Source organism: Tachysurus fulvidraco, chromosome 1 (assembly GCF_022655615.1).
Source record: "Tachysurus fulvidraco isolate hzauxx_2018 chromosome 1, HZAU_PFXX_2.0, whole genome shotgun sequence".
NCBI classification, from domain to species: domain Eukaryota; kingdom Metazoa; phylum Chordata; class Actinopteri; order Siluriformes; family Bagridae; genus Tachysurus; species Tachysurus fulvidraco.
The window spans coordinates 5,812,223-5,838,344 of record NC_062518.1 but is presented as its reverse complement, the minus strand read 5'-3'; the positions used below and the strand labels follow the sequence as shown (position 1 = coordinate 5,838,344).

The following is a 26,122-nucleotide window of genomic DNA, read 5'->3' as shown; positions in this document are numbered from 1 at the left end:
CGTCATTTAAATTAAACCAGATAAATGTATAACGCGACTACGGTAATATTTAAACCTATATTTCTTATTTCTTAAATCCATACACTTATAATCCAGCTATATGTACCGTTTTATTTGCTTTTTTCCTTATTTTGTAATATTCTGACGTTAATAGTGGCTCTGACGTCACGTTTTTCAAACGCAGGCGGCGTCATGTGACGTGCTTTTCCTCTCGTCCAATCACAAGCCGAGTCTGCTGGACGCCTTCTGTTTGAAAATCTTCGCGCTGATATCCGCTACTTAAAGGCACTATGCTGTAGAAAGTGATATATATTGTATTAAATAACAAATTCCGTGCCTTCTATGTGGATAAATATTGTTCCGAGAGGTAAATTAACTCAAAGTTATTCTGTAACCGTGTAATAATAGCTGATATGTGTGTTGTCCGTTAGCTGTGGTAGCTTAGTAGGTTTTGGTTACATCAACCTATGCTAAGCTAACCTATGCTAAGCTAGCTCGTTAACATAGCCTTGCTAGTAAAGTTAGCATTTGTTTACTACATAGCAAAATGAGAAGGTTTTTTTAAACTTTATATTTTTAAAAAATTACCATAATAATACTGTTGTAGGATTTACAAGAGAAAAATACAGTGACTTGGTAAAGATGGCTAACTGGTAGCATAAGGCAAAAGTACACAATGGTACTGTCATGATTAATAATCATTCATTATTGCACCTGTAAGTTTTATAAAGCCAATTTAATTCTCACTGTATTCATCTATAATGGCAGCTATTTGCATGAGAATCAAATGCAAATGTTTGTACACACACACAAAGACACCTCTATTTTGTTTTTCAGGGTTAATAGGTGAATTAAGGGTAATGAATAACGAAATGAAAATGTATTCAATTAAATTTAGAAGAAGGAGAAAAATTCAATGTAGAATGTATATTTTAAGAAATGATACGAGCGTGTAAGGTAACATGACCTTATGACACAACATGGCAAGGCAGGGGTGCACAAACCTTTGCATGCAGCTGTATCTAGGTTTTATGTAAAGAATTTGCTGGCAAGAATGCATAAGTGGTGTATCTGATAGTAAAACATGGTGAAAATATCCTGATCGGAGGACCGTATACCACATCTGCACGCTTCATTTCCAGTTATTGTTCTTATTTTTTATTGTTCTTATCGGTCTCATAACTACTGTTCTGTTTTCCAGCGCTGAAGTGAGCAGGCATAAGAGCCAACGCCATTATGTCGGAAGGAGAAGTGTGCAGCCACGTAAAAGTGGTTGTCCGTGTCCGCCCTTTAAACTCCAGGGAAAAGGATGGAAATTTAAGGAATATAGTCCGTGTCGTGGATAACCATATGCTCGTTTTTGACCCCAAAGAGCAGGAGGTAAAATTTTTCCGTGGCCAGAAAGCAGGAACTAGAGACTTGAGGAAAAGAGCGAATAAAGACCTGAAGTTTGTGTTCGATCGTGTCTTCGGGGACGATTCCACACAGATGGAACTGTTCGAAAACACTACGAAGGGAGTAGTCGATGGAGTCCTGAACGGCTACAACTGCACAGGTGAGGCCAATTCGGCTCGACAATGAAAAGGACATATTGTGTAAGGTGATGATGCTCGAGTGGTCAGTTAGAAATGCAGAGATATGGAGATTATATCTCACTATGTTCTGTCCATCTGAATATTGATCAGCAGAGCTTACAATACATCCTTTATGAAGGGGAAACTCAAGAGTCCACTTTTCTGAAATCTTTCTATAATATTAGAGCTCAAAATGAGCTCTCGCATCCAAACCTACTGTTTCCCTGTGATGATAGTACACCTTTAAAGGAAAAAACACTTCCCTCAAACATGCTGAACAACAGAGAAATATTTCTGATGCACTTCTGGTACTGATTTTCATTCTTCCTGTGAGAGATTTTTGTGATCCCCCTGATTTTAAGCAGTTTCTACTAATGAAACATGGTTTCTTCTCCTATACTTTGTTTTATTGTGTTTATAAATTGATTTTGTTGTTAAAAACAATTCCCAGACATCCATCTGATAAACTAACCTGATCCGAATAGGGCTCGTGTCCTGTGTTTGTGTAAGAGCTGTTCTGGGCATCAGCATCACCGTTTTTATCACACAGTCTACGTCAACGGATTGGAAACTATAACATACCCCACAAAGCATTTCAGTATCAGGTCACTGTAATAAAACCTGTCATCACAGCATGTGTGTACAGTGTACGGAAGGCTGTTTTGGATTTAGCCTTTTGTTTAATGATTAATCGCCTTAGCATATCGACCTAAAGGCATACTGTTTACCAGTTAATCAAATCATAATTGAAATTGGCTGAGTGTAGTTTTGTGTAAACAGTGAATGAAATGAAAACCTGGCTGCCTGTTACATGATTAATTTCACTCTGAAGGGAAACTGCTTCAGACCTTATTCTGCCTTATTTCTTTCTTTCTTTTTTTCTCTTTCTTACTGTATGTCTAATAAGATTCCTGCATGTGAGATCAATTCACACGAGTCCACCTTTTGTGGGTATAATTGGTCTTTATGTGTTGAGTTTCTGGTATTAGTCATTACAGTTTAGTGAAAGAAATTAAAAGACCTCCTGTTTTAAATGATCAGACTCTGGGCATCTTACTCTTACACATTTATATTCAGACTAATAACACACACCGATCACGTGTGCATGCAATCCACAAGCATTAATTGATCGCAATCAACACCGAATCGAGATTCAGCAGACTAATTTTAGTATTCTTGTTTAACAGGGAATCCCTGTAGAAAAGTGTATAGCCCACTTGTCTGAGCCTTTCATTGATACATGCTTGTTTGTTTGTTTGCTACATGCGAATGCAAGCGGGAGGGAGGGAAATGCTAAGCAATAAACTGCAGACAGGTTTGTTCTGAATGCTGACGTGTTCCAAGTTTTCTTTTTTTCTTCTTTTTTTTTTTTCAATTTATTTATCTTTTTTGTTCAGCTCTTTATCTAAAATGTAGCTGGAAAATATTTGTGCAATATCTTTAAGTAGTAGGATTTGTTATTAAGATTCATCACATTTATAGATTAGCTGTAGTTATGTTCTCTTTCCTGTTTATACTGTACATCGATTGAACTATGAGCCTGATTAGTGGGAATTCAGGGTTCCTGTGTGATTTTAATGGAACAGTCGTGGTGGCTTTTGTTCCCATCAGAAATCGTGTGCAGTTCTGTTTTGGAGATTGGTGTAATGATCATGGAACAATATGCTTGTTTAACGTCATTGTGTCTGCACAGTGTTTGCCTACGGAGCTACAGGAGCAGGGAAGACCCACACAATGCTGGGCAGCTGTGAAAACCCGGGTGTAATGTACCTCACCATGAAAGAGCTGTTCAGAAGAATGGACATCGCCAAGGAGGAGAAAGTCTTTGAATTGGCTTTCTCCTATCTGGAGGTAATCGGCGGACTTCCTCACAGACGTGCACTAATGTCTCGTTTTATTTATTATTGTGAAGTTATCTGTTATTAGAGTTGTTTATTTTTATTTTAAATAGGTATTGTTTGATTGAATGTATTATTATTTCCATTATTTATCAAGTTATTGTTATTGTGTCGCTGTAAGCCATCTCGAAAGGTAACACTGATTGTCAGCATTGGCCTCGAATTCTTCACAAAAGAAGAGATTTTAGCTCATTTTCCTGCTATTTCTAAAATCGCAATTACTAATTAATCATACTTTTAATTAAATCTTAGGAAATGTGCTATCTCGTTTAAAAAGGGTGGGTAATACATTTCTGTCAGCGTCTTATTAAAATGGTTTCCATGAATAAAGGCCCTTAATATAGCGTTATGCATTCCGAATCACGCTCTGTCCCTTAATCAACAGGTTTATAACGAACAGATTCGGGACCTCCTGGCGAACTCGGCTCCTCTAGCCTTGAGAGAAGACGCTGCAAAAGGAGTGGTGATCCAAGGCCTGACTCTTCATCAGGTATGACGAGCGATAAACCACTGTTTAATCACATACATGAAACATAAACATGAAAATGTCATTCATATATGTCAGTATGAGACACTTGCTGTTAGACAGATAGATAGATAAATACACACATACATACATACATACATACATATACACACATACATATAAATACACACACACATACATACATACATACACACATACATATAAATACACACATACATATAAATACACACATACATATAAATACACACATACATATAAATACACACATACATACACACATACATATAAATACACACACATACATACACACACATACATATAAATACATACATACACATACATACACACACACACGCATACAAATAAATACATACACACGCATACATACATATAAATACATACATACACACACATACATACATACATACATACCCTATTGATCCCGGGGGAAATTTAAGACCGCATGAATAAGTAGCTGCTATTCTAAACTAAACTATATTTATAAACAATAAAGCATCTCCCTCTCTGTCTCTCTTTCTCCCTCCTCATTGTCTAATCCCCCAGCCATAACGGTGCATCTTGAGCATTTTCCCCTCTTATACCAAAGCAAATTGCCAATGCTAAGAATTTATTCTACATTAAAGGATGCACGGCATAATTTGTATCCATTTATAGTTACATTTAATGTCATGGAATGAATTCACAGTTACATTTTAGACAGACATTCCCCACGCGCACACTAATATTGACCTGGGATTTGCCCTGTAGTCTGGAGTACAGTCAGAGCTGCTGTTATAGATAATGAAACTACCTTCTGACCAATCAGATTTGAGAATGTCGGACTTTCGGGCTTTGGTATTAAAAAGCTTTCCAACCTCTTAGGTGCAGCATTGGGTTTGTTGGTTTTGAGAATAGTTCCTTGTAAACACCAGGTGTTGGACAGTTAAATCCATGCATTAAACCTCATATGAGTACCACAAAGAATGATGTTTGCATTAATTAAATATTACTTGAGAAGCAGATATGAGGCATAACCCGTGCAATTCAGGAGGAACGGTGAAGTTTGCACGTAAGGTTAGTGATGAGTCATGAATGTTGATGAGTTCTGTGTTGTTTTAAAAGACGAGTGGTTTTCTTCACATTTGTTCTTGCTGAAAGAAGCCCCTAACCACCCCACCCCAGCCACACACACACACACACACACGCTTTTTCCTTTTTTTATTTTTCCAAAATGACTAAATGATTTGTACTAAATATACTTGGCTAATGTTTATCCTTTAGCATGTGATACTGGTCGCTTTGTCATTGCAAAAACAATTGTGAATTTAAATGAGAGAGACCATGCTAGTCCTAACCTTTACACTAATCTCCCACTCTCAGTTTCTGAATCTTTGCTAATCTCCAACCCTCGGGCTCCAAACCCTCGATAATCTCCTAGTCTTACTCCCAGAACCTCCACTCTTGAATCAGTACTGCAAAGCAAAGTGTCCTTTATTAAAATGTGAAAAATGTCATCTTTGAGTGCAAAACTCGTAGGAAGGTGTGAAATATCGGGCTTTCGGCTATAGACATTCTGAAACGTACGGGATTTGTGACGTTCTATTTGTTTACAGGTCAGATGGGTTTACACTTAGGGTTTTTTTTTTGGGGGGGGGGGGGGGGTGTGTATTTCAGTTTATATGTACGTCCGAAATGTTTGTACTTCTAGGTGCGTGACGTGCGTACTCGCTCTCTCACCTTGATTGACTTAACCACAGACCACTAAGAGCAGCTATTGATGAGGTGTGTGTGTGTGTTTTTGTTGATCTCTCTGCTTTGTAGCCCAAATCCGCTGAGCACATCCTTGAAGCTCTGGATTACGGTAACAGAAATAGAACGCAGCACCCCACTGACGTGAACGCCTCATCTTCCCGGTCCCATGCCGTATTTCAGGTAAATGGCCGTCTAGCCACAGCGCCAGACGAAACACATTCACATAATGGAACAGAAAAGTTGTTATGCTGAGTTTGCCGTCCTTTTCTATCTCCGTACCATTTATTTCCTTATATTATATAATGTACAAACGAGTGCTAATACTCTGTTCATGTCTTCTTAAACTGCTTTTAGAAATGTGATTCATATTTCTGGCAGACTGTGTATTATTATTTACATAACGTGTGAAACTGAGTTATTTTATTTTTTTTATAAATATATATATATTTTTAAAAATTAAATATATATAACAATATGTCAGAAAATCATATTCTTCTTGATGTACAGCAGTTTGCTGATGGTTACAGTTTTCATTTATCCATTAACTCGTACATTTAAGGTTTAAGCAGCAGTTAGTTCCTGTCCACTAATGTGATTGGACAAGCAGTGTCGCTATTTCAAGTAAATAGTACACAAGTGTAGATATTTAGTGTGACCGCAGCGAGACGTTTTTGGCTGTACGTATCACACCGCTTGTCTTTGTCCGCTTCATAAAATTTCAATTCAGGCGTCGGTTTGTTACCTAAAATAATTGCATTACATTAATTCCATGCTGATGTTCAATGAAACAGCACTCTTATGCATGTGCCATTGATCAATTACACAGTTTCTTGTTAAATAAAAAAAACAATCCATATGGAACGGCTTCTATGTCGGATGTTCCTATGGAAAGGAATTGCATTTAAATAACCTATTACAACGAGTAACATTAATATAAAGTTTAAACTCCAGTACCCTTACTATCTGAGCTGTGCTGCTGACCAATCATATTTGAGGAATCAGCTCACAATTGGATTGGTCAGTAACACAGCAGTTATAGCTGTAACATGAGCGATGGGTTTATGTAAATGTGCTCCTTCTTTCACATTAGTGTTTCTGTAGTCACAGCTCATACAGGGTCTTGTATCGCAGATGCTCCGCATAATCTAACACCGATAAGCAGACGGATCATAACACGGCTTGTTTAACAAAGTACAATCTATTATTGTTGATGCGAAGATGTTCTTAAGGAGATATGGGTTGGAAGCGATCCGTAACGAGTTTCCTCTTTTCAGGTTCTGGTTAATACGACTGCGTACTGTTTGAGAGAGGGAGAGAGATCTGTTCTAATGAAAGATCGAGAGATTAAGAGAGTGAGTGAGAGTGCGATGTGGGAACCATTGTTAATCTCCGCTAGAATGTAGGTGAGAACCGGGTCTAACTCGTCGATCGTATGGACGTTAAATCTAATCAGAAATATTGTAATGACTAGAAATCGCTGCTGTATAAGCGGAGTAACACACACCACACACTGACAATAATGCAGCTCTTCAATTGGGGACTGTATCAGCATTCCCAGAACACTTTCTCCTTTGGCTCCATTATATTTGTATAACAGCGCAGTCTGAAGTGTGTTATTTCTTACATCACAAAGGTCTTTCAAACTAGTTGACTTTGCTCATTCATCCTTTTCCACTTGTCGTCCTGGGCAGATCTACCTGAGGCAGCAGGATAAGTCAGCCTGTCTGAATCCAAATGTGTGTGTGGCCAAGATGAGTCTGATTGACCTAGCCGGTTCAGAGAGGGCCAGCGCCACCAACGCTAAAGGAGCTCGCCTCCGGGAAGGAGCCAACATCAACCGCTCTCTTCTCGCCCTGGCCAATGTCATCAACGCACTCGCTGACCCGAAGGTAACCATCACCCACACAGACAGAAATGCCCGTGCTGAACAAGAATGTCTTCTTATTTTACACAATAACTGTAGTATCCTGACGATTTTTGTCTCCTCACTTTATTGTTTCTTCTGTCAGCTGAGCCATACCGTGTTTAGGTGCTAAATAGGATTCTCAGGTTTCCATTGTATCAAATTTTGGTCAATAATTATTGATTTATCAAACCCAGCCATCACAATCACTTTTGTTAATATATTAAGGCTTTTGAATTCTAAAATGAAATCTTTAAAAATAATAAAGCTGATAAATATCAAAATATAATAGCCGTATGCTTTTGTTTTTTTCTTGTTTGTTTGTTTTTTTGACACTCAAGACTAATTGCATACTATTTAATGTTGTGAAAAACAACATATTAATTATTATTAGAAATAATAATACATTTATTTTCTTCTTCATCACCCACACTTCATATTTTCTCATCTGCATCATCACCGATTTTATGAAGTATGTTCGTAGCATTTATACTTATGGCATTTCACAGACAGCCATATACAGAGTGACTGATGACATTTAATACAATTGAGGGTTAAGGGCCTTTCTCAGGGGCCCAGCAGTGGGAGCTTGGTGGACCTGGGATTCAAAATCGCAACCTTCTAATTGTTAGTCACTTTAGCCACTAGGCTACCACATCCCCACAATTACATATATTTACATTAAAAAAAAAATTTCATCCCCTCATCAGCATATTCGCATTGGTTCCTGACTTTTCTGACATTTTTTGCCGGCATCACCTTATTCAATGATTAGAAATGTAAGAAAATAAAAATAAAATGTTCACAGCGGTAACAGAGATGATGCATAATGCAGCAGTCTTCATCATAATGAGCCAGTATCAGATATTGCAGATTAAGAGACTGTTGTGCTTTTGAATAAACTATAGATTTTTTTTCCAGTTCCATTTTTAATAAATGGAAGAAAAAGAAATCCACGTTAGACGATAACATATTCTTAATCTATTAAATAAAAGGATCAGTCGAGGAGAATGTTGTGCAAGTCTTTAAAAAGTGAAGAAGAAGAAAATTGATAGTGGACAATGGACTTGAACTTGTATGTCACTCTAAACATTCCTTGGCACCCAGGCAGCCAGGGTCAGTCGGGTTTGCGTCCCAGTGCGGCACGCTCTTCCTGGCATCCGCTCCCAGGATATCAGTCTCAGACTCTCCACTTCTCCTTTTGGGCTGAACTGATGCTATCTGCCCTGGGAGAGCTACACCTCTCTTAGCCTTGCCTCTATTGTCTACACTAATCCCTCTCCTCAGGGGCCTCTGTTTGTGTGTGTGTGTGCGCGTGTTTGTGTGGGATCCCTGTCTGCACACTGCTTTTGGCTCCAGCGCGCCGCCGCCACACACTCTGTGTTCAGCTGTATCCGGATTTTCCCGCGCCAAAAGGGATGGAGAGTAATTTATATCCGATCCCATTAGCGCGTGACTGCTATAGATTGTAGTCTCACAGAATGCTGTTAAATCTGCCTGTAAGTGTTTCATGTCATTAACTGTGATAAACTGCTTTTCTATTTGTTTTAGAGGACTTGCCACAGCTCAGCTAGAGTACACTTTGTTTTTCTTTTTGCCCTTTTCTCAATAGCATTACGGAGATAATCGTTTTATTCATTGTTTACGAGATTCGGTTTGCCATTCGTATTGTACAATAGGAATGTGCTAAAGTAATAACATGCCAAACCAAACGATTATCTCTTCATGCAGAACGCACACGGATTAACACGAGCACCAGGCAATTCATCAGTCACACGTCAGACTGTATGGTGGTTTTACAGTACCTCACTGTTCACATGGCTCAGAAGAGATGACGGTTTGGGTTTGGTGCTGGTCAGCATTTACAATATGGCATAAAACACAATATCTCACCAGAAATCAAAATCCTTATCTTGTTTCTGTTCATGTTTTTTTATTTTTTGTGTTTTGTCTGTTTCCTAGCTTTCAGACCCTTTGAGGTTTATGTAACGAAGTGATAGAAATCAGTCGGTAGTAATTAGGTCTGGTCCAGGTGACCTCTGACCTCTACCCATGGTTTGAGATACCAATTAGAATCAGCCTGTGGTATTTATTTGTGTGTTTATTTCCTTTTTTGAGTAAAGCGTATATGATGAGGGCTGTCGGTGTGTGGAGAAGGTGATCATTCTATGTACACATTAATAATCAGAACCACACTTCAGCCTGAGCTCTTTCTGTCTGGTCTAATAAATGCAGCCAGAGAGTCGAGGTGTGATTTCACCACAGCGTTTTTTAGCAGCAGAGAAACTCGTTGATTGTTTACTGGGTGGGGGAGAATTTTCTACTCCTAGGTGAGTCTGAAGGACTGGGTTGAAGGGCCTTTTGAAAGTTCTCAGTTTGCTTTCCCAAGCTGACGTCCAAGTCATTTTCTCTTGTTTGTTCGCTTTGTTTATTTGTCTGAACAGCACAGAGCCTTGTAAGGCTCTGTTATTATCCTAGTTGCCTTGTCTGTGTTTTTTTTTTTTTTTTTTTTCTTTCCACCCCATGTTTGTTTTTGTCCAGTGCCGTGCTTAGTTTATGAAACAACCTCCCAAGAAAGCTTACGCTGGAACCGGGGTCAGCCTTAAAAGTAGTAAAAGTGTTCGTAGTGAACATGCACTAATAACCTTAACTCACAACTGTAAATAATATTTGTCGGTGGGTGGGTTTTCGGTGAGTTTTTTGTAGGGGTGGGGGTATGTGAGTTAGTGTTAGCAGTGGAGGGGAGTAAGGTGAGCAGGTTTGTTCCTGTCTCTGGGCCTCACTGCAGTGTGGGTTGGTTTTCATGCTCTTCGCATACATTAGCCTGTCTCGTCTTACCCACACCCGAAACAGGCCCGCTGCCTTCAGACATTGAGAACGCTGTCAAAATATGCCGCTCTTTTTAGCGTTCTGTTGGAATAATTGAAGATAAGTGATGATTGTGGAAAACCTCAGTCCATCGTAAGTGTACAGTATTAGTTTAAATACACAGTAGACCTGTAAGTGTCATACTGGGTGGAAATAACAGACCACTGTTAACAAAGATAATATATTTATTACTAAATGCTTTTATTTATGAGCCTGCTTGACCGGTCACTAGTATTTAATCGGTTTAATCCAAACCTTAATGAATCGAAATCAAAAACCTATAAACAGTGTATAACTGTACTGAAGCCTTTAATGGTAGTTATTAAAGGGTTAATTAGTACAACGTTAAAGGGTTCTGCGGCTGGGGCGTGTTAGCTTTGCACAATTTATTTATATTACAGGCTTTAGAGAGAAGCAGGGCAAAAATGTGGTCTTAATTTGTTTCGTTTAAATTATTGCCTGGTGTTTTCCTAACTGCAATGAAAAGTAAACCAGCTATAAAATAATGCAAACTCTCTGTTGCTCTTTCCTCCTTTCTATGCACTCATTACACACCCATGGACTCACACACCAGTCCCAGATACAGCATGTTGTACCGAATCAGTTCCCTGTGAGCTGGAATCACCCAGTGCTTCCACCTGGAGCTGCTGCCATGTGTACGCAGGGCCGGCAGCTTCCTTAACACACCCAGCTGTGCAGTAATTTGGTCATAAAGCTTCGTGCTTGTCGACTTTTCAACCAAGCTGTGGGATTTCACTTGGCATTTTAGAACCTGAGATTGCCTTTAGTCAGCTGCTGTGAAATGTGACTCACTTCTGCGTAGATACACAGTGAAAAAAAAAAAAGGCATGTACCTCCTTTCTAAGCGTGTATTACAATACAGCACTAGCCAGCTCAAATCAATAGGCTGCCACTGTGGCTATGTTCAACAGTGCACTTTTAATGAGGGTGTCAAGCCTCCTGTTTCGCTCAGAATCTGAGCTAAGGTTTAAGAAAATCGTGCTCTCTTAATCTACAAAGGCGTCTGTTGAGCCATTTTTTCTGAATGTAGAGTTGTTTGTGGATTAACTGATTGCTTACTTGATTTTCTCTCTCTCTCTCTCTCTCTCTCTCTCTCTCTCTCTCTTTTCCTGGTTTAGAGTAAGAAGAATCACATTCCTTACAGAGACAGCAAGTTGACGCGATTGCTAAAGGACTCACTGGGTGGGAACTGTAGAACTGTGATGATCGCAAACATTAGCCCGTCATCACTTTCGTACGAGGACACGCACAATACGCTCAAGTATGCTAACCGGGCCAAGGAGATCAAGTCTACAGTAAGATCATGTCTCTATCTCTCTCTCTCTCTCTCCTTCCCTTCCTCTCCCTCACACACACAAACACACACAAGCCATTGATGATCTGTATCATTTCAATTTCAGTGCCAGCAGCAAGCAACCAAACAGGAGCATGAACTTACAATTCAAATGTTGTTAATTCCATGCAAATTGGGTGCGAAGCACAGCAAGGAACTAAGTCCAAAGAATCAATCCTCGTTCAACATTTCTTCACTTTCCTGATCACAGCTTTAGTTCCTACTGTATGACATGCAAAACTGGAAGTCAGGCTTACAACCTTGGTTTCTTCTAATTTCTTCACAAATATACTCAACAGTATCAGACGCTACACGGCCACAAGCAGCGAGTTACAAGCGACGCAAGTCACTTTCCAATGTCATTTGAATGCTTAAATATTATTATATACTATTATAATAAGATAATATATACTAGAAGAGGCTGTTTTGGTGACACAAAGACAGAACATTGCCAGTGCAGGTATGACTTTTTAGGAGATTGCGCTTCAAGAACCGAAGACCACATCAGGTTCCTCTCCCGAGGGGATAAAAAAAAGGTTTCTCAGGCTACATCATACACCGGGTTAAAAAAAACTATATAGAAAAGCATCGCCTGATTGTTTTTCATAGCCACCGTAGTGTTAGCTGACAGGAGTGGAACTGTGTGTGTGTGTGTGTGTGTGTGTGTGTGTGTGTGTGTGTGTGTGTGTGTGTGTGTGTGTGTGTGTGTGTGTGTGTGTGTGTGTGTGTGTGTGTGTGTGTGTGTGTGTGTGTGTGTGTGTGTGTGTGTGTGTGTGTGTGTGTGTGTGTGTGTGTATATTTTGCGATGTTTTTCTGCTCACCATGGTTGTAAAGAGCGGATATTTGAGTTTCAGTAGCCTTCCTGTCAGCTCAAACCAGTCTGGATCTTCTCCCCTGACCTCTCTCATTAACATTGCATTTCCACCTGCAGAAGTTTTTTTTGTTTGTTTTCCTTCTATTCTGTGTAAACATTAGATATAGTTGTGTGTGAAAATCCTTGGAGATTTTCAGCAGCAGTTGAAAATACTCAAAGCAGCGAATATGACCCCAACAACTGTGCCACAGTGAAATTCACCGAGATCACGTAGCCCTATGGATATTTGTGTGACTCAGGGGGTGCGAAAGGTGTTCACAGTGCTGTTATAGGTGTCAGTGGGTGTATCTGAAATGTAATAATTCTGTACTTCTTACCTCTTATCTCTCACGCAGCTGAAAAGTAATGTTGTGAGTGTGGACAGTCATGTTGGGCAGTATGCAGTCATATGTGAGAAACAGAAGGCTGAGGTAAGGTTTTTTTTTTTTTTTCCCATGTTTACATTTCATAATTGCTCTCAATTGTGTGATCTGCCTGGTAAATCTTAAACGCAAACATATAACACTCGTTTTCCTGTGCTGTGTATGTATGTGTGTGTGTAAATATGCTCTGTTTCTCTGAGCAGGTGAGACGGGTGAGATAATTAGAACGAAACGCATGTCAGTCGAGACCAGGCTAAGTGTGTGTTTGTGTGCGTTTGCAGATTATGCAGCTGAAACAGAAGCTGCGAGAATACGAGGAGCGGAAGGCAGAGGCTCCTGCCCTTAATCCAATCTCCAGCCAGAAAAGAGCTGAATTCGAGAAGTAAGCCGTTCGCCTGCATGTGTATGCACGTCTTTGCCGTCACGCATGCATACCGAGCATAGTTTGCGCGCAGGAGTGTGTGGCTGGAGCCCAGCATTTTTGTTTGTTTAGTTGTTTATTTTATCCCGTGTGTAATGTGTAGCTTCTCTTTAACGCTGCCCTTTAAAACTTTTAATGCGTATCAATAATTGATGAGTAAGACTACACAGAACAAGACTTGGTCATTGCAGGTGGAGGTTTCCGTTTCGCTACGTTTTTTTTTTTTCTTCTACATTTTCATTTTTTTTCCTTTGGGACTGGAAGTTCGCTTTTTCTTCTTTTTTTTTCTCTTTATGTCTAATTTTTCCCTCCAGCTACATATTCAGAGATCGGAATTTATCATAACGTAACGGCAGGCCCTGCTCGTCCCTCGCCAATTACATCTCCCCGCCCGGCTTCATCGTGTGCCGCTTGTCAGCGAGTGCTGCAGCGCCATCCGCGAGACAGCGATAGAAAGAGAGGTGGGGGAAAGCGGGTTTGGGAGGGGTGAGAGTAGGCGGTGAGGGAGGAATGAATGAGTCGTACGCCTACGCATTTTCATTCACCAGCATTAGAATTCACAACTGGGAGGAAGAAGAGGGAGACAGGAGGGAGGGGTTAGGCAGGAAGGAATGGTGGCACACTCCTGCCTGCATTAAAAACGCTCCGAACACAGAAGGTCGCCGGTGGCACCACTGCACCTACGTCACACTGGCGATGACCTCTCTTGCTCTTTCTCTTTCCTCTCTATTGCATTTAAAGCATTTTTTTCCCTAACACTCTCAACTCCCACCTATGTGCCAATACCTTCCTCCAGTGACTGTGTGGGTTGTGTGTACATTTTGCAGATAGAAGGAGGGCACTCACTCGTACATTAACTCAGCCACAGTGAATGAACTCAGACTTTCAACTGTATCTAGAAACTCAGACTGAGTGTCTACAACATGTCTGTGGCTACCGGAAACAACAAACACGGCACGTCCGGCTGAATGCGCAGCGACGGCGAATACTTTGACGGAATACCTCTAGCCGTTATTCCTCATCACGTTCCTGTTTATTGCGTTAGAGAACTTGTCAGACACCGAGCGCACAAAACCCCAATCAGTAGGCCAAACAATGTGCAACAGAACACAACACCCTCCGTGTGCTTGTTCGTGCCTGGCAACTTTAAATTCATCTTTATGTGACATTCAAACTGAAAAGCTTCATGATGCTGCCGGCTTTAGAGGGGCTGTAACCAAATGAGTGCCCTTAAGATCAGACCTCAATAACTTTAATTTTTATTTTGGAGCTGAGCTTTGATTCTAATTCAAACCCATTTCATGATACAGTAGTGACAGTGCTAGCAATTATAAATGCTACTTAATGAATCGCTTAGTATGATCATCTACGCTACTCGAGTATAGAGACATACGGCATTTGACTGACGCCCTTATCCAGAGATTTTTAGCTTATTTTGAACATCTGAGTGTTAAGGGCCTTCCTCAAGGGCCCAGTGGTGTTAGCTCTGTGCACTTGGGCTTCAAGCTCACAACGTTCCTGATCAGTAGTCCACCTCTGATCTCTGGTGTAAATCCAGACCTAGACCAGCTCTCTGAAAAGGCTCTTCTGCAGATGCTGTTTGTCTGTGCTACCAATTTACACAGGCCTCCACACCCTCTTCATGTGGGAGTAGCTGTTGACTTCAAATAAACCAGCTCTATTGTACTCTCACCATTTTCAAGGGCAACTGAGGTTTTACATTTCTTTTCTTTGGATACGTTGCTTTGCCCTGCAATTTTTGGATTCTCAACAATACTATCATTGTTTGGTCCGCTGGCCTTGTTTACGTAAGCACATTGTCCTTTAGTATGACACAAACATCCAAGTGATAATTATAACAAGTTGTACAAATATACATCGTATCGGTAGGCTTTTCCACCGAAGCCTTGTTAAACAGTGTATGTGTCTGTGTGTGCAGAATGTCCGAGTCTCTGCGCAGCTTGTTCGCCGCACGCCTGCAGCTGCGTAAGGAGCACTTGGACATCGAGAAGCAGCTAAAGGAGAACCAGCTAAGGCACAGTCACAGGGAGGAGTGGCACAAGCAGGGCCTGTTATTCTTCCCAGACGACAAAGCAGAGAAGGTACCAGTTTCATCCTTTTACACACGCTGCCGAGCACAAAAATGAGGTTTCTCGAGGTCATTCTGTGTTTCAACAATTTATCACCGGCTTTCAAACTATTAGCTCAAGCTGTTGTCTGTGTGTCATGTTTTTTTGTGTGTGTGTGTTGGGGCGGTGTGGGTGGTTGACTTGGGGGTGGGGTGGTGTACAGGAACAAATTTTTCAATTGGTCAGGTAGGTTATGATGTTTCTTAAGATCAACTGTTCACATTGTGATTGGAAAACCTACTGTGTGTGTGTGTGTGTGTGTGTGTGTTAGGCCACCTGTAAGTACGAGCGTAAGCTGGCGTCTCTGCAATCTCATCGGCAGCACCTAAAAAGGAAGCTGGAGGACAACGGGAAGAACTTCCAGGAGAACGAAGGTTGGCTCCATCGCCTCGAAAACGAGATGAAGCTGCTTGGGCACGAAGGAAACACACCAGAGGTCAGTTCCATGGTCCGAGGTCACATATCGCATGATTGATAGTCGTGTATTTTGTGTTTGTTTTTAAAAACGCACAGGTGTTTGAGGGATAGTATTTTTCTTTGTGTTTAGTGGATCTGCTTCCTGGTGGAGAAACTGGGTGGGAGGGAAAGGGTTTTTATTTATATTCGTTTATATTTACATTGTTTGTGGTTTATACGTGAAGTATTTTCTGAAGCACTTCAGTAAAAAACCAAAAGATAACTCTGTAAAAATAGGAAAACAACTGAGATAGATTCTCCCTTTGCCTGCCTCTCTCTCTCTCACAGCTCCTGAATCTATATCTCTTCTCACTCTGGCCATCTCTCTACCTGTCGTTCTCTCACTCTCTCGTCTTTTCCTAGAAGTAAAGCGTCGTAGCGATGCACGTGCCAGTCCAATGTTCCGTGATCTGCTTGCGTTTCCGACTCCCTGCGTCAGAGGGTAGTAACAGATTCCTCAGAAAGCACATTCTCAGAGATCAAGGGAAAAACAAAAGCTGCCCCGAAACAAATCAGTGGAGCCGAGACCTGCCGCTATTGTTTTTGTGCCAGCGCTTCTCTCTACTGGTTTCTCGGTATAGATGAGGGATTAGTACAGTTTGATCCCTTCTAGGCCCAGAACCTTCTTCCTGCTGTCTCCTTGTTCTTGTATGAGCTATTCACGTCAGTACACTAACTCCCCGTGTTCACTTACAATGCTGTTTGTTTTCTCCTTTCATTTACCATGAGAGTTTAAGAGCTTTTCTATTTTTTTGTTTATTGTTTGTTTGTTTTTCTTTTTATTGATATAGCTGATGTATATTCTCTGAGAAATGTCAGTAATGCTGCAGTTAACTGCATTTTCATCCTGATTTGTTCATTAAATGTAACTGACAATAATAACAAGGGCTTTGCTTTAGATTAGTCTTTATCTATTTGTTTGTTTGTTTGTTTTTATCTCTGTATTCATTGGTTTGAGTTGTAATGGAAAGTGTGGAGGGAATACATTTTCTTTTGAATGATAAATGATATAAATGAATGATAAAATGCCAAAACACTATTCTGTACTTATGTGGGCTGTGATAAATAACAGTGATTTCAGTGTTGGCTATTTTCTCCTTTTAAATATTAGTGGTGAAATAGAGATGAGCAGTATGACCCAATAGTCAGCGCTGACGTCTTGTCGTAATGTCACAGCAGCTCGTGTGCTTAGGCAGGGGTGTCAATAATATCTAAAAGCAGAACACCATTAGCAGCATGGCAATTTATTTGCTTTGTGTATCTATACAACTCTTTTTAAACTGAAACCCTCTGTTAACACTAAGTGTGTGTGTGTGTGTGTCTGTCTGTTTGTGTGTGTGTCTGTCTGTCTGTCTGTCTGTTTGTGTGTGCGCGTGTGTGTGTGTGTGTGTGTGTGTGTGTGTAGGAGCTTAAAAAGGAACTGCAGTGCCAGAGGCTGAAGCTGCAGGTGGCTGACCTGCAGCAGCACATCAAGCACATGCACCATCTCATCAGTTTGCAGGACCAGGAAAACAAACATACACACAAGTATGTATCAAAGCCCAAAGAATACAAATAAGCAGAATACACACACAGTGGGTGGCTCATTACAAAATCTTAATTCATGTATTATATTATGGATGAAAGACATTGGGGCATATGATAGTGTAACAATGAAATAATATAGATGATACATCCAGGTACCATAAGTATTTTGGAACTTCTTCTTTTTTAAATATATATATTTTTTAAAACCATTTTAAATAGCTTTATAATATCTATAGATTGTGATAATTATTATAGAAATATTTGACACTATTAGTGTGGTTATTTTATTTTTTTATTATTTTTTTATTTATCTATCTATCTATTTATTTTCCCCCATACCGCCCAGCCTTTGTCTTTAATAACATTCTGTCTTGAATATACATCATTCTTTCATTTGATACAGGTGTGTTTCTTTGAATAGAGACCCAAGAGATCAGATCACGGGAGAATCTTGCTAAGGTTATTCTAAAAACTTTGCAATTCTCTCTCTCTCTCTCTCTCAGACTGGTTCATGCCCTACTTCCTGCCTACCGTCGCCAGCGCCTAGCCTTGATGGCTGCGGGCATGTCCACGGACGACACAGAGCAGGAGGAGCTGGAGCACCTGGTGCAGAGAGAGAGGGGCGTGGTATGGGCCGACCAGGAGAACTCGGAAGAGAAGGCTGAACAAGACGAATGCACTGAGAACAACACTCTCCAGCCCATCTTGTCTTTCTCTCACCTCATCACTCACCAGAATACACCATGCAGTGAGTGGTGCCAAGTGGCCTCCTCTCACCGTGCTCAGCAAAGGGCAAGAAGAAACCTCTGGGCCGGTTACAGTATAGTTATTAGAGCAGATCAGAACTATGTTTGTTCAGTTATTTAATGACAAAACTGGACACACTGTATGTCCGAGAGAAAGGCGCTCACCCATTTTGCTTGACGATAGCTGAGATGGGGTACAGAGGCAGGTGAAACATGACATAACATTTTTCCTAAATCAAAAATAAGGCAACATTTAGAGGCAGGCAGAATTCCTTACATTTTCATTAGCAATTACAGAAAAACAGTGTTTCAGTTTTAATACAGAGGAGTCATGTTATGTCCAGGGACATGAATTAACAGGGACAGAAAGATCAGTTTTGACTGAAATGGTGTAGATTTTTCTTTTATCACAGTAAAATATCTTGAGTTCCATCAGTGCTGTAATTGTTGATTGTTTTATTTGTGTGTGTTTGTGTGAAGTGCTTTTACCAATGATAGTCCTGTCTCAACTCTCTACAGGTGCAGAGAAACACACACGCCGTGTCTCCCAGCGACTCAAACCGTCTAAAGGTAAACGTCACACGTGCCGTCACTCTATTGCTCTTATTCATCCTCACATTTTTACTCTCTTTAACGTCTTCCTTAGGCAGCCGCTTACATCTGTAGCTTTTTATTCACGTAAGCATCTCGAAGCATAACATTCAGTCAGTGCAGTAAATCTGTTGGCAAAGCTGAGTAATAATGTGTGAAGAATATAAGTTTGGACCTGTTCACAAGAACAAAACTTGCCAAGTACTCTGTCAGAAAAATGTTCAACATTTTTGAAAGTGAAGCATTTTATTTTAGAGCTGTATTTATAATTTTATATATTATTATGGGTCTTTTCCATCCTTGGAAAAGGCAAAATCTTTAAAAGGTTAATGGAGGGATATTTTTTATTGCTGCTGTTGATGCTGTTGTATTCGTTATTGTTATTATTATTATTATGGTGAGCATATATTCCACATGAATGGAACTGTGTATTATACCCTGCTTGTTTTTTTATTTATCTATTTGTTTGTTTGTTTGTTTACTTATTTGTTTTGGGGGTGTGTTTTTTTTTTTTTTTTGTCATGTCACAGCTCTGTCTTTGTCCCTTCAATCCTCTTCAGCATACTTGAGCTTCAGTCATTAATCCAGTCTTCGGTGACACAAGCATCACTCATGCTTCTTGTGTATTTGAGTAAGAGAAATGAAGACAGATCCATCACAGTGGCAAACACTTTTTGTTGACTGTACCTTCGCACGTCACTCTAATAGCTCACATCTTAGTTTTGTTCTGCAGAGATTTCAGCTGACTTTTTTCCACTGTTAGACTGGAACCGTAATCAACACGGAATAAAAGTTGAAATTAGTTCATTCTGACGTCAAATGTGCACCCAATGAAATAAACCATGAGTGAAAAGCTAAAGAGCAAGCATTGGGAAAATGAGATTACAATGCTCAAATTTCCACACTGAGAAAAGAGCAGGATTTGATGCATGGTTCCTTTGCACAGCTGGCTTAATAAATTGACACGGGGAGAGATTTTTGTGTGGATAGAAAAAATGGAGTATGGGGGAAAGAGGGAGGAAACCTTTTGGGGAATAGTAGACGGCATGAGTTATGGCTCAGTAAATTGGCCGTAATGATATTTGCTGCAGAACAGGTGTTACTCATTTGATTGAGACACATTGTGGGGAAATATAGGAACACACCAGGTCCCAGTTGGGGTCTGCATTGGGCGAGAGGGAAAAGCATAAAGCTTGTGAGGCCGAGAAACGATGGTGACAAGAAATAATCTCCAGCACTGAGACCTATTAAATTCCTTATATGACTGACTTCTAAATAGTGCATTAAGAATAAATCATAATCCTTGGCCAGTGGATTTATTTTGTTCCGATCAATATGCTTTGCTCTTGGCCAGGCCGCATTGTGCCACAGTACTCAGATTTCAAAATATCAGATCTGTTAAAAAATAATAATAAAAGTATCGGTCACGAATGTTTGAGAAAGCAACAATATAATGTGAATTAAATCCACTTCTGGAACGAATGCCTTCTGTTTTAACCCCTGTGTCTTTCTCCCGCTCCGTTTTTATTTCCATAAGGTGTGGGTTACATAATTCTTAATTACCTCAGTGCTTATGCATTCCTCTTTTCTCCCGGTGATTTATTTTGCAGTGTCTCTTGTTTTCTCTTTTGTCCATCCTTCTTTGCAGTCTCATTTTCCTCTACTGTGAGATGAAGCTCTCTGTCTGCTGCCCCTCCCTCTCTCTTGTTGTCTCATTCCCATCTCGCAGCCCCACCCCACTCCCCCTGCTCTTCTCCTAGTCTCATTCATAAAAACGCTGCCGAGCGGAAGGGGAGGGGACAGGCGGCGAGCTGAGGGGCTCAGTCACGTACGATATGAAACGCAGCCGGATCATCAGCATGGCAAGAGGGAGGGAGGCAGCAGCCAGGCGACCCTAATCCGAGCCGTTCTCTCCTCCAGAAATAGAACTTCATGCATGTATTAATCCCATCATCCAGAAATACGGCATCCAGAGCACTCTGGCGTGTACACACACAACCCCAAACATCACACTCTCAACCCTGTGTGTTATTACACCGCGTTCCTCACACAAAAGCTTCCATCATCCTGCAGGGTGTGTTTGTGTTTGTGCGCATCACGCTCACAGACACCAGTGTGTGTGTTATTGTCATTCAGCCCCAGCAGTGACGTAGACGAGTGCTGTTTTCTATCAGAGAACATCCAACAGGGCACACTAGGGCTCAGCTTCCATAGAGCTCATCTCTAATATATATATATATATATATATGTGTGTGTGTGTGTGTGTGTGTGTGTGTGTGTATATATATATATATATATATTTTTTTTTTTTTTTTTTTTTTTTTTACTGAAACTTTTTTATCCCCTTCTACATCCCTCCGTAAGGGTGTACGCACTCGTGAGCCGTTACATTGACATTCCATCCTTTCAGGCAGTCCGACTTTTAGAGAGCGACAGCAGCACTTAAAGGATACAGCCGCTGTATTTATCAATCACACTTCCTCTTTGTATATCTGCACATGTTCTCCCCTCCCCTGACTCCGTCCATGAGTCAGTGTGCAGCAGGAAAGCGACTCATTTCAGCATACTTACGCACTCGATACTCAGTGTCGGACCTCTCCGACAGCACCCAGCATCCTGAAGCCTCCCTATGCGCACAAACACACTCGCACATATATATATATACACACACTGCACAAAAGCCTCGACGCTGGTGTTTGTTAAACACCTTGCTTTGAGGTGGTTGTTTTTGTTTTTTTTTCACACACACATTCTGATTTTCTGGGCTCTTTTTCTACCCTGCGCTTCCTTCTCTCTTCCTTCCCCGCTCCCTTTCTCTCCCACTTTCCTCTTCACTCAGGTGCACTGCTACTGACTCATCTGACCAGGTGACGAAAATAGATCAATTATTCAGTAGTGGATGCATATAGAACTACTCGGGATAGGAGCGTCAGCTCTATGAATAAACTCGAACATATGGAATATAGAGTGCGTGGTTGAAGAGGGACTGGGAATAGCATGAATGAACGTGTGAGTCATCATCCGTTACCGGTGTGAGCCTGTACTCCGTGTACTCTTTTAAGAAGTGAAGGGAGAGGAACTTGATCAGGATTTTGTGTATGATTCCTTTCACACTGTCTGTGTTTTGGGTTTGCCTTTTTTTTTTTTTTTTCCCTTTGATGAATTTAACGTCGAGTTCACACTGAATTCGACAAATACTGAAACATCTGCCTAATGAAAACAGGAGCTAGAAAGCTTTTGAAAAATCCCTGGATTATTTCAGCACCCTGTTTGCATACCGAATTCACTATAAGCTGCGCCGTTGTAACGTCGGTATAGATCATTATTTTAAATCACTTCGACTGTACAGAGCGTGTGGCTCTTTGACGTGGATTTCTACAGGCTCAACAGACACCGAGGATAAAAACAGAGCACGGCGTACGGATTTGCATTTTGAAGGGCATAAGTCATGTGTGTCTCAGCTGGCATGGATTTGGAAGTGCGCATGCATAAGAATGGCATGGGATAGAACGATTAAGAGAGACTTACAAACGTAACTATATGGCACACACACAAGAAGCTGCGATACATAAGGTTAAATATCCTTAATCGAGCACTTGTTCATTAGGTCTGATGTATTGAAACAAAAAAAAAATAGCGTGAGCTGTACTGAAAATGCGAAGCTCCTGTTTACCAGGGAATTGACGAAAATAAATAAACTACGAGGTCAGTTTCCAACAGGTCTGAAATTGGCTGATATGACACACTTTCTATCCTCCTAATTTAAACCTAAATTGAGCTTTTTCGACCTAAATTGAGCTCAGGAGTGGAAGCACATCCGTTCTTTGAAAGGCCAAGGCCGTGGGTTAATGCATAGCTGTCTGCCTTTAGCTAAACCTGAATGTTCTCCTGTGGTAAATAGCCTAATCAACAAACCTAACAATTTTATTAAAACATCCATCTTGGTGAGCTGCACTGAAAGTTCAGCCTGTTTTGGCTTTGCTTTGCTTTGATACTCCGATTTCTTCTGCTTTATAAGCTTCTTTCCCATTTAGATTTATTTTCCCATCAACAGAATCAGTTTAACAAATGAACTCGTATCTGCTTGTTTTAGATGAATCATTTTATTAAGTGTCTTCTATTTGTTTCTGTTTCAGGCGCTGTTGCTGGAGAGGAGCGTGTATCCGAAACCCTGCCTAAAATGCCTATCAGACGGAAGCTGGCTGTTTCTCCTGTGAAGCCTGGCTCAGGATGTGAAGGGGCAGGTCTATCTAACTGTCCTCCAGGCCTGCAGGAGGTGCTGCATCAGGAGGGCTTTTACCCACTGCCCTACACGCCCGAGACGCAGTCCTCCAACGCTCCAGTCTCCATCCACCCTGATTCCACCTTTGACGTGGGTGTAGATGAACAGGGGGAGGAAACGACTCAGGGTAACAGCACAATTATCCTGTCTCCCAAATCACCTGAGCCTTCTTTAGGTTCAGGCCTGAGTCAACTCCGTATCCTGCGCGCCAATAACAGCAACGAGCCCCAGAGAAGGTAGGAGACTGTAGAGAACGAGAACCACTTGAAATACACACTGTAATAAGACACAGAACTTCGACTGTGCATTACATACAACCGTCTTTAGCATGTTGAATCAGTGCAAAGTACAAGAAGACGCAGGGTAAAGTCGGAGGTTAATGTCATTCAGTTGGTTTGTAGGTTGGAGATTCCGTCTCTTCTTGACCTACGGAGATCCAAACCATCCTACATGGCCATGACATCAGCAGCACAAGGCAAACGCAAGCTCAACTGGTGAGTGTTCGATCGTTACCCACTCACTAACATGGCTTATAAAATTTGCCTGGATCGTAGTGTTAAAAATCCAATCAAATGAACTTCCTAAGCTAACCCACCAGGTAAGTACGTACTGTGTAAGCTCCAATGTGCTTCCTAGTGCCATGTTTTGCTTTCCTGGGAATCTAACAGAGTAGACTTAAAAAGTAGTCACTAACGTAATCTAATGACAGACAGCTTGTGAGTTACGATAGACTAACGAATGTATAATCTTAAATCTTATATAATCTTGAAATTATAATCAACAAAAAGTCACTAAGTTGTCTATGTCTCAGCTATAAGATCTTTCCCGTCTTTTGCATCACATGTAAAAACTATTTTTACTGGCTAGCATCTTTATTTTCTCTGTATGTTTAACCACATGGTGACTGTGCAATATGATAGCTTGCATATTCCTGATTTTGAACAGAACGTCCGTCACCACAAAACACTAATTAAACCTCCTGTTTCGTTGGCAGCTACGGTATACCATGAACCGCAGGATTCAGAAGCCCTATTGTTGGAGCACTGAGATATTTAGGTTTATACAAAGCTGCTCATCAAATGTATTGTCAATTCAAAAGAAGGGTTTATTCTCTTAATCTAGACCTTATACCTGTGTGTCCTCAGATATAATATTAACTGACCATGACGAGAATCTTGTCCCTAGTGCCTAGTGATTTATCCACCCCTTATACATACGCCAGGAATACTTACAGTCCTGTTGTGGATGCTTGTGCCCTTTTTCAGCATCGGAAAGGAGATAGGCTCAGACGTTACCCAGGGTGCTGCAGCGCCCAAACGGATAAAGAGGGATCCCTCCGATACCACAAAACCACTGCGTGTGCGACGCTTTGGCAGTAAGCATGGTCTTTTTGCGCATCATCTTTCCTACACACTGAACTTTTAACTGAATCTCATCACTGACATCTTCGTTTAATCTAAGAGTTAGGTTCCAGCTGTCCAGAAAACACCCCTTTGGGCCCTGTCCTTATTTTAGTGAAGCACAATAATCCCTTGTGGTTTTTTCGGGCTTTATATAAGCCATTATATTTGTCTAAGTGCTAATGAAGTGTTAGAGCTAGCCCACCTGACAGCTGTTAAACTCTGTGCCAAAAACGGGCTCCTCCCATTCCCTCGGACTCTTACCTCTTGAGGTTCCCGTCCTTCTTACTATCGATCCATCTCTCTTTCTCACACTTTTCTTTTCTTCACAACCCTTGAACAACAATTTGATTGTTTTCCTCTTTTTCTTTTTATGATGTCTCTTCAGCATCATCTGAGAATGAGCCGAGCAGGAGAGTGGTGCGCAGCGTATCAGAGGGAAACCTTCATCAGCTCGGCTCTCGTAAGCCCAGATCAGCATTTCTGGGCCCAACTGCCCTGTTCAAGAAAGTCACAAAGAGGATGTGAAATGTCTCCAGAATTACCACTTGAACACACGACTTCTAAAAGCCTCATGCACTGATTTCTCTCTCTCTCACACACACACACACACTCGTCTGTCTTGTGGATATTGCGAATCGGTTCGAAGAAGCGAGACGTCTTACAGGTTTAAACCTGACTGTTGATGTAGTGAATGTTTTGTTTTTTTCTTTGTTTTTTTTTTTTTTTTAAATGTACAGCTTTTTAACAATATTAAAATAACTTGTACAAAGAATGTTTTAACCTAGTGTCAAGTGAAAATTAAACCTGTGATGATGTTTGTTCTTAGTTCCTGATGCTTACTTGTTTTCTTTCTAGAGAAACTTTTAAACAATTGAAACTTCCTGTAAGTCAAGACGACGTAATAAAAAGCTCTGGACTCTCTTTCTGCATTTGCAGTTGCTTATTTTGGCATAGAGCCACACAACGTTTTTACATATTCAGTGATATATATGATTGTCAAAAGATCATAAGCTAGGTTTGACTACAGAACTTTATTCCACAGGTTTATTCGTCTTATAAGTGACTTTATTGATCATCATCTGTCGTTATGACAAAACGTTCTTGATGAAGCTGAAGTGCAGGTAATAATCTTTCTAATGTTCAAGCATTCTTAAAATATCAGATGCTATAAAAAGTTCTGAAGTGAATTTGGTATGCTTAAAAAAAAAAAAAAAGCACCGTGTGCTAAAATCCTCCATCTCCAGTGTGGTCAATAAATCCAGTTATGCTGTTTTCTTCTGCCCAAGTGCTTCCTTTATTGGGTCTAGTCAGACTGGGTGTGACTGGGAGTTACATGTTTATTAGTCTCAACCGCAGACCATCTACTAACAGGCCACAGGGTCATATAATGTGTTCACATTTCTGGCAACAAGATACAGGATCCTGACGTTTTTAATCTGATTGCTGTGAAAATGTTTAACAATTAGCATTTCAGAACAAGATACTGTACAGTATA

At 40.6% G+C, this 26,122-nt stretch overlaps 1 protein-coding gene across 2 annotated transcripts; it reads left to right on the top strand.

Annotated features, from left to right (window-relative positions):
• Positions 1 to 210: 210 nt before the first annotated feature.
• On the top strand, positions 211 to 25,548 carry kif18a (kinesin family member 18A). 2 transcript variants are annotated; one of them, XR_003439177.2, is made up of 18 exons: positions 211 to 367; positions 1,202 to 1,555; positions 3,268 to 3,425; positions 3,858 to 3,962; positions 5,781 to 5,891; positions 7,403 to 7,600; positions 11,622 to 11,798; positions 13,046 to 13,120; positions 13,354 to 13,454; positions 15,433 to 15,595; positions 15,894 to 16,058; positions 17,484 to 17,605; positions 18,109 to 18,353; positions 18,871 to 18,921; positions 23,079 to 23,460; positions 23,615 to 23,718; positions 24,490 to 24,599; positions 25,013 to 25,548. XR_003439177.2 is itself a non-coding variant. In XM_027137163.2 (18 exons), the coding sequence occupies exons 2-18, from the start codon at positions 1,237 to 1,239 to the stop codon at positions 25,150 to 25,152; spliced, it is 2,715 nt and encodes a 904-aa protein (XP_026992964.1). In that variant the 5' UTR covers positions 211 to 367; positions 1,202 to 1,236; the 3' UTR covers positions 25,153 to 25,548. The 2 variants fall into 2 exon arrangements, 1 of the variants encoding a protein (XP_026992964.1); XM_027137163.2 differs by having other exon boundaries at positions 23,626 to 23,718.
• Positions 25,549 to 26,122: the final 574 nt, after the last annotated feature.

Excerpts from the sequence above, each read along its gene's own strand:
- kif18a (XM_027137163.2), top strand. The coding sequence starts at position 1,237 with ATGTCGGAAGGAGAAGTGTGCAGCCACGTAAAAGTGGTTGTCCGTGTC. Across the intron at positions 15,596-15,893 it reads CAGACGACAAAGCAGAGAAG|GCCACCTGTAAGTACGAGCG; the intron begins GTACCAGTTTCA and ends TGTGTGTGTTAG. Across the intron at positions 23,719-24,489 it reads GGCAAACGCAAGCTCAACTG|CATCGGAAAGGAGATAGGCT; the intron begins GTGAGTGTTCGA and ends GCCCTTTTTCAG.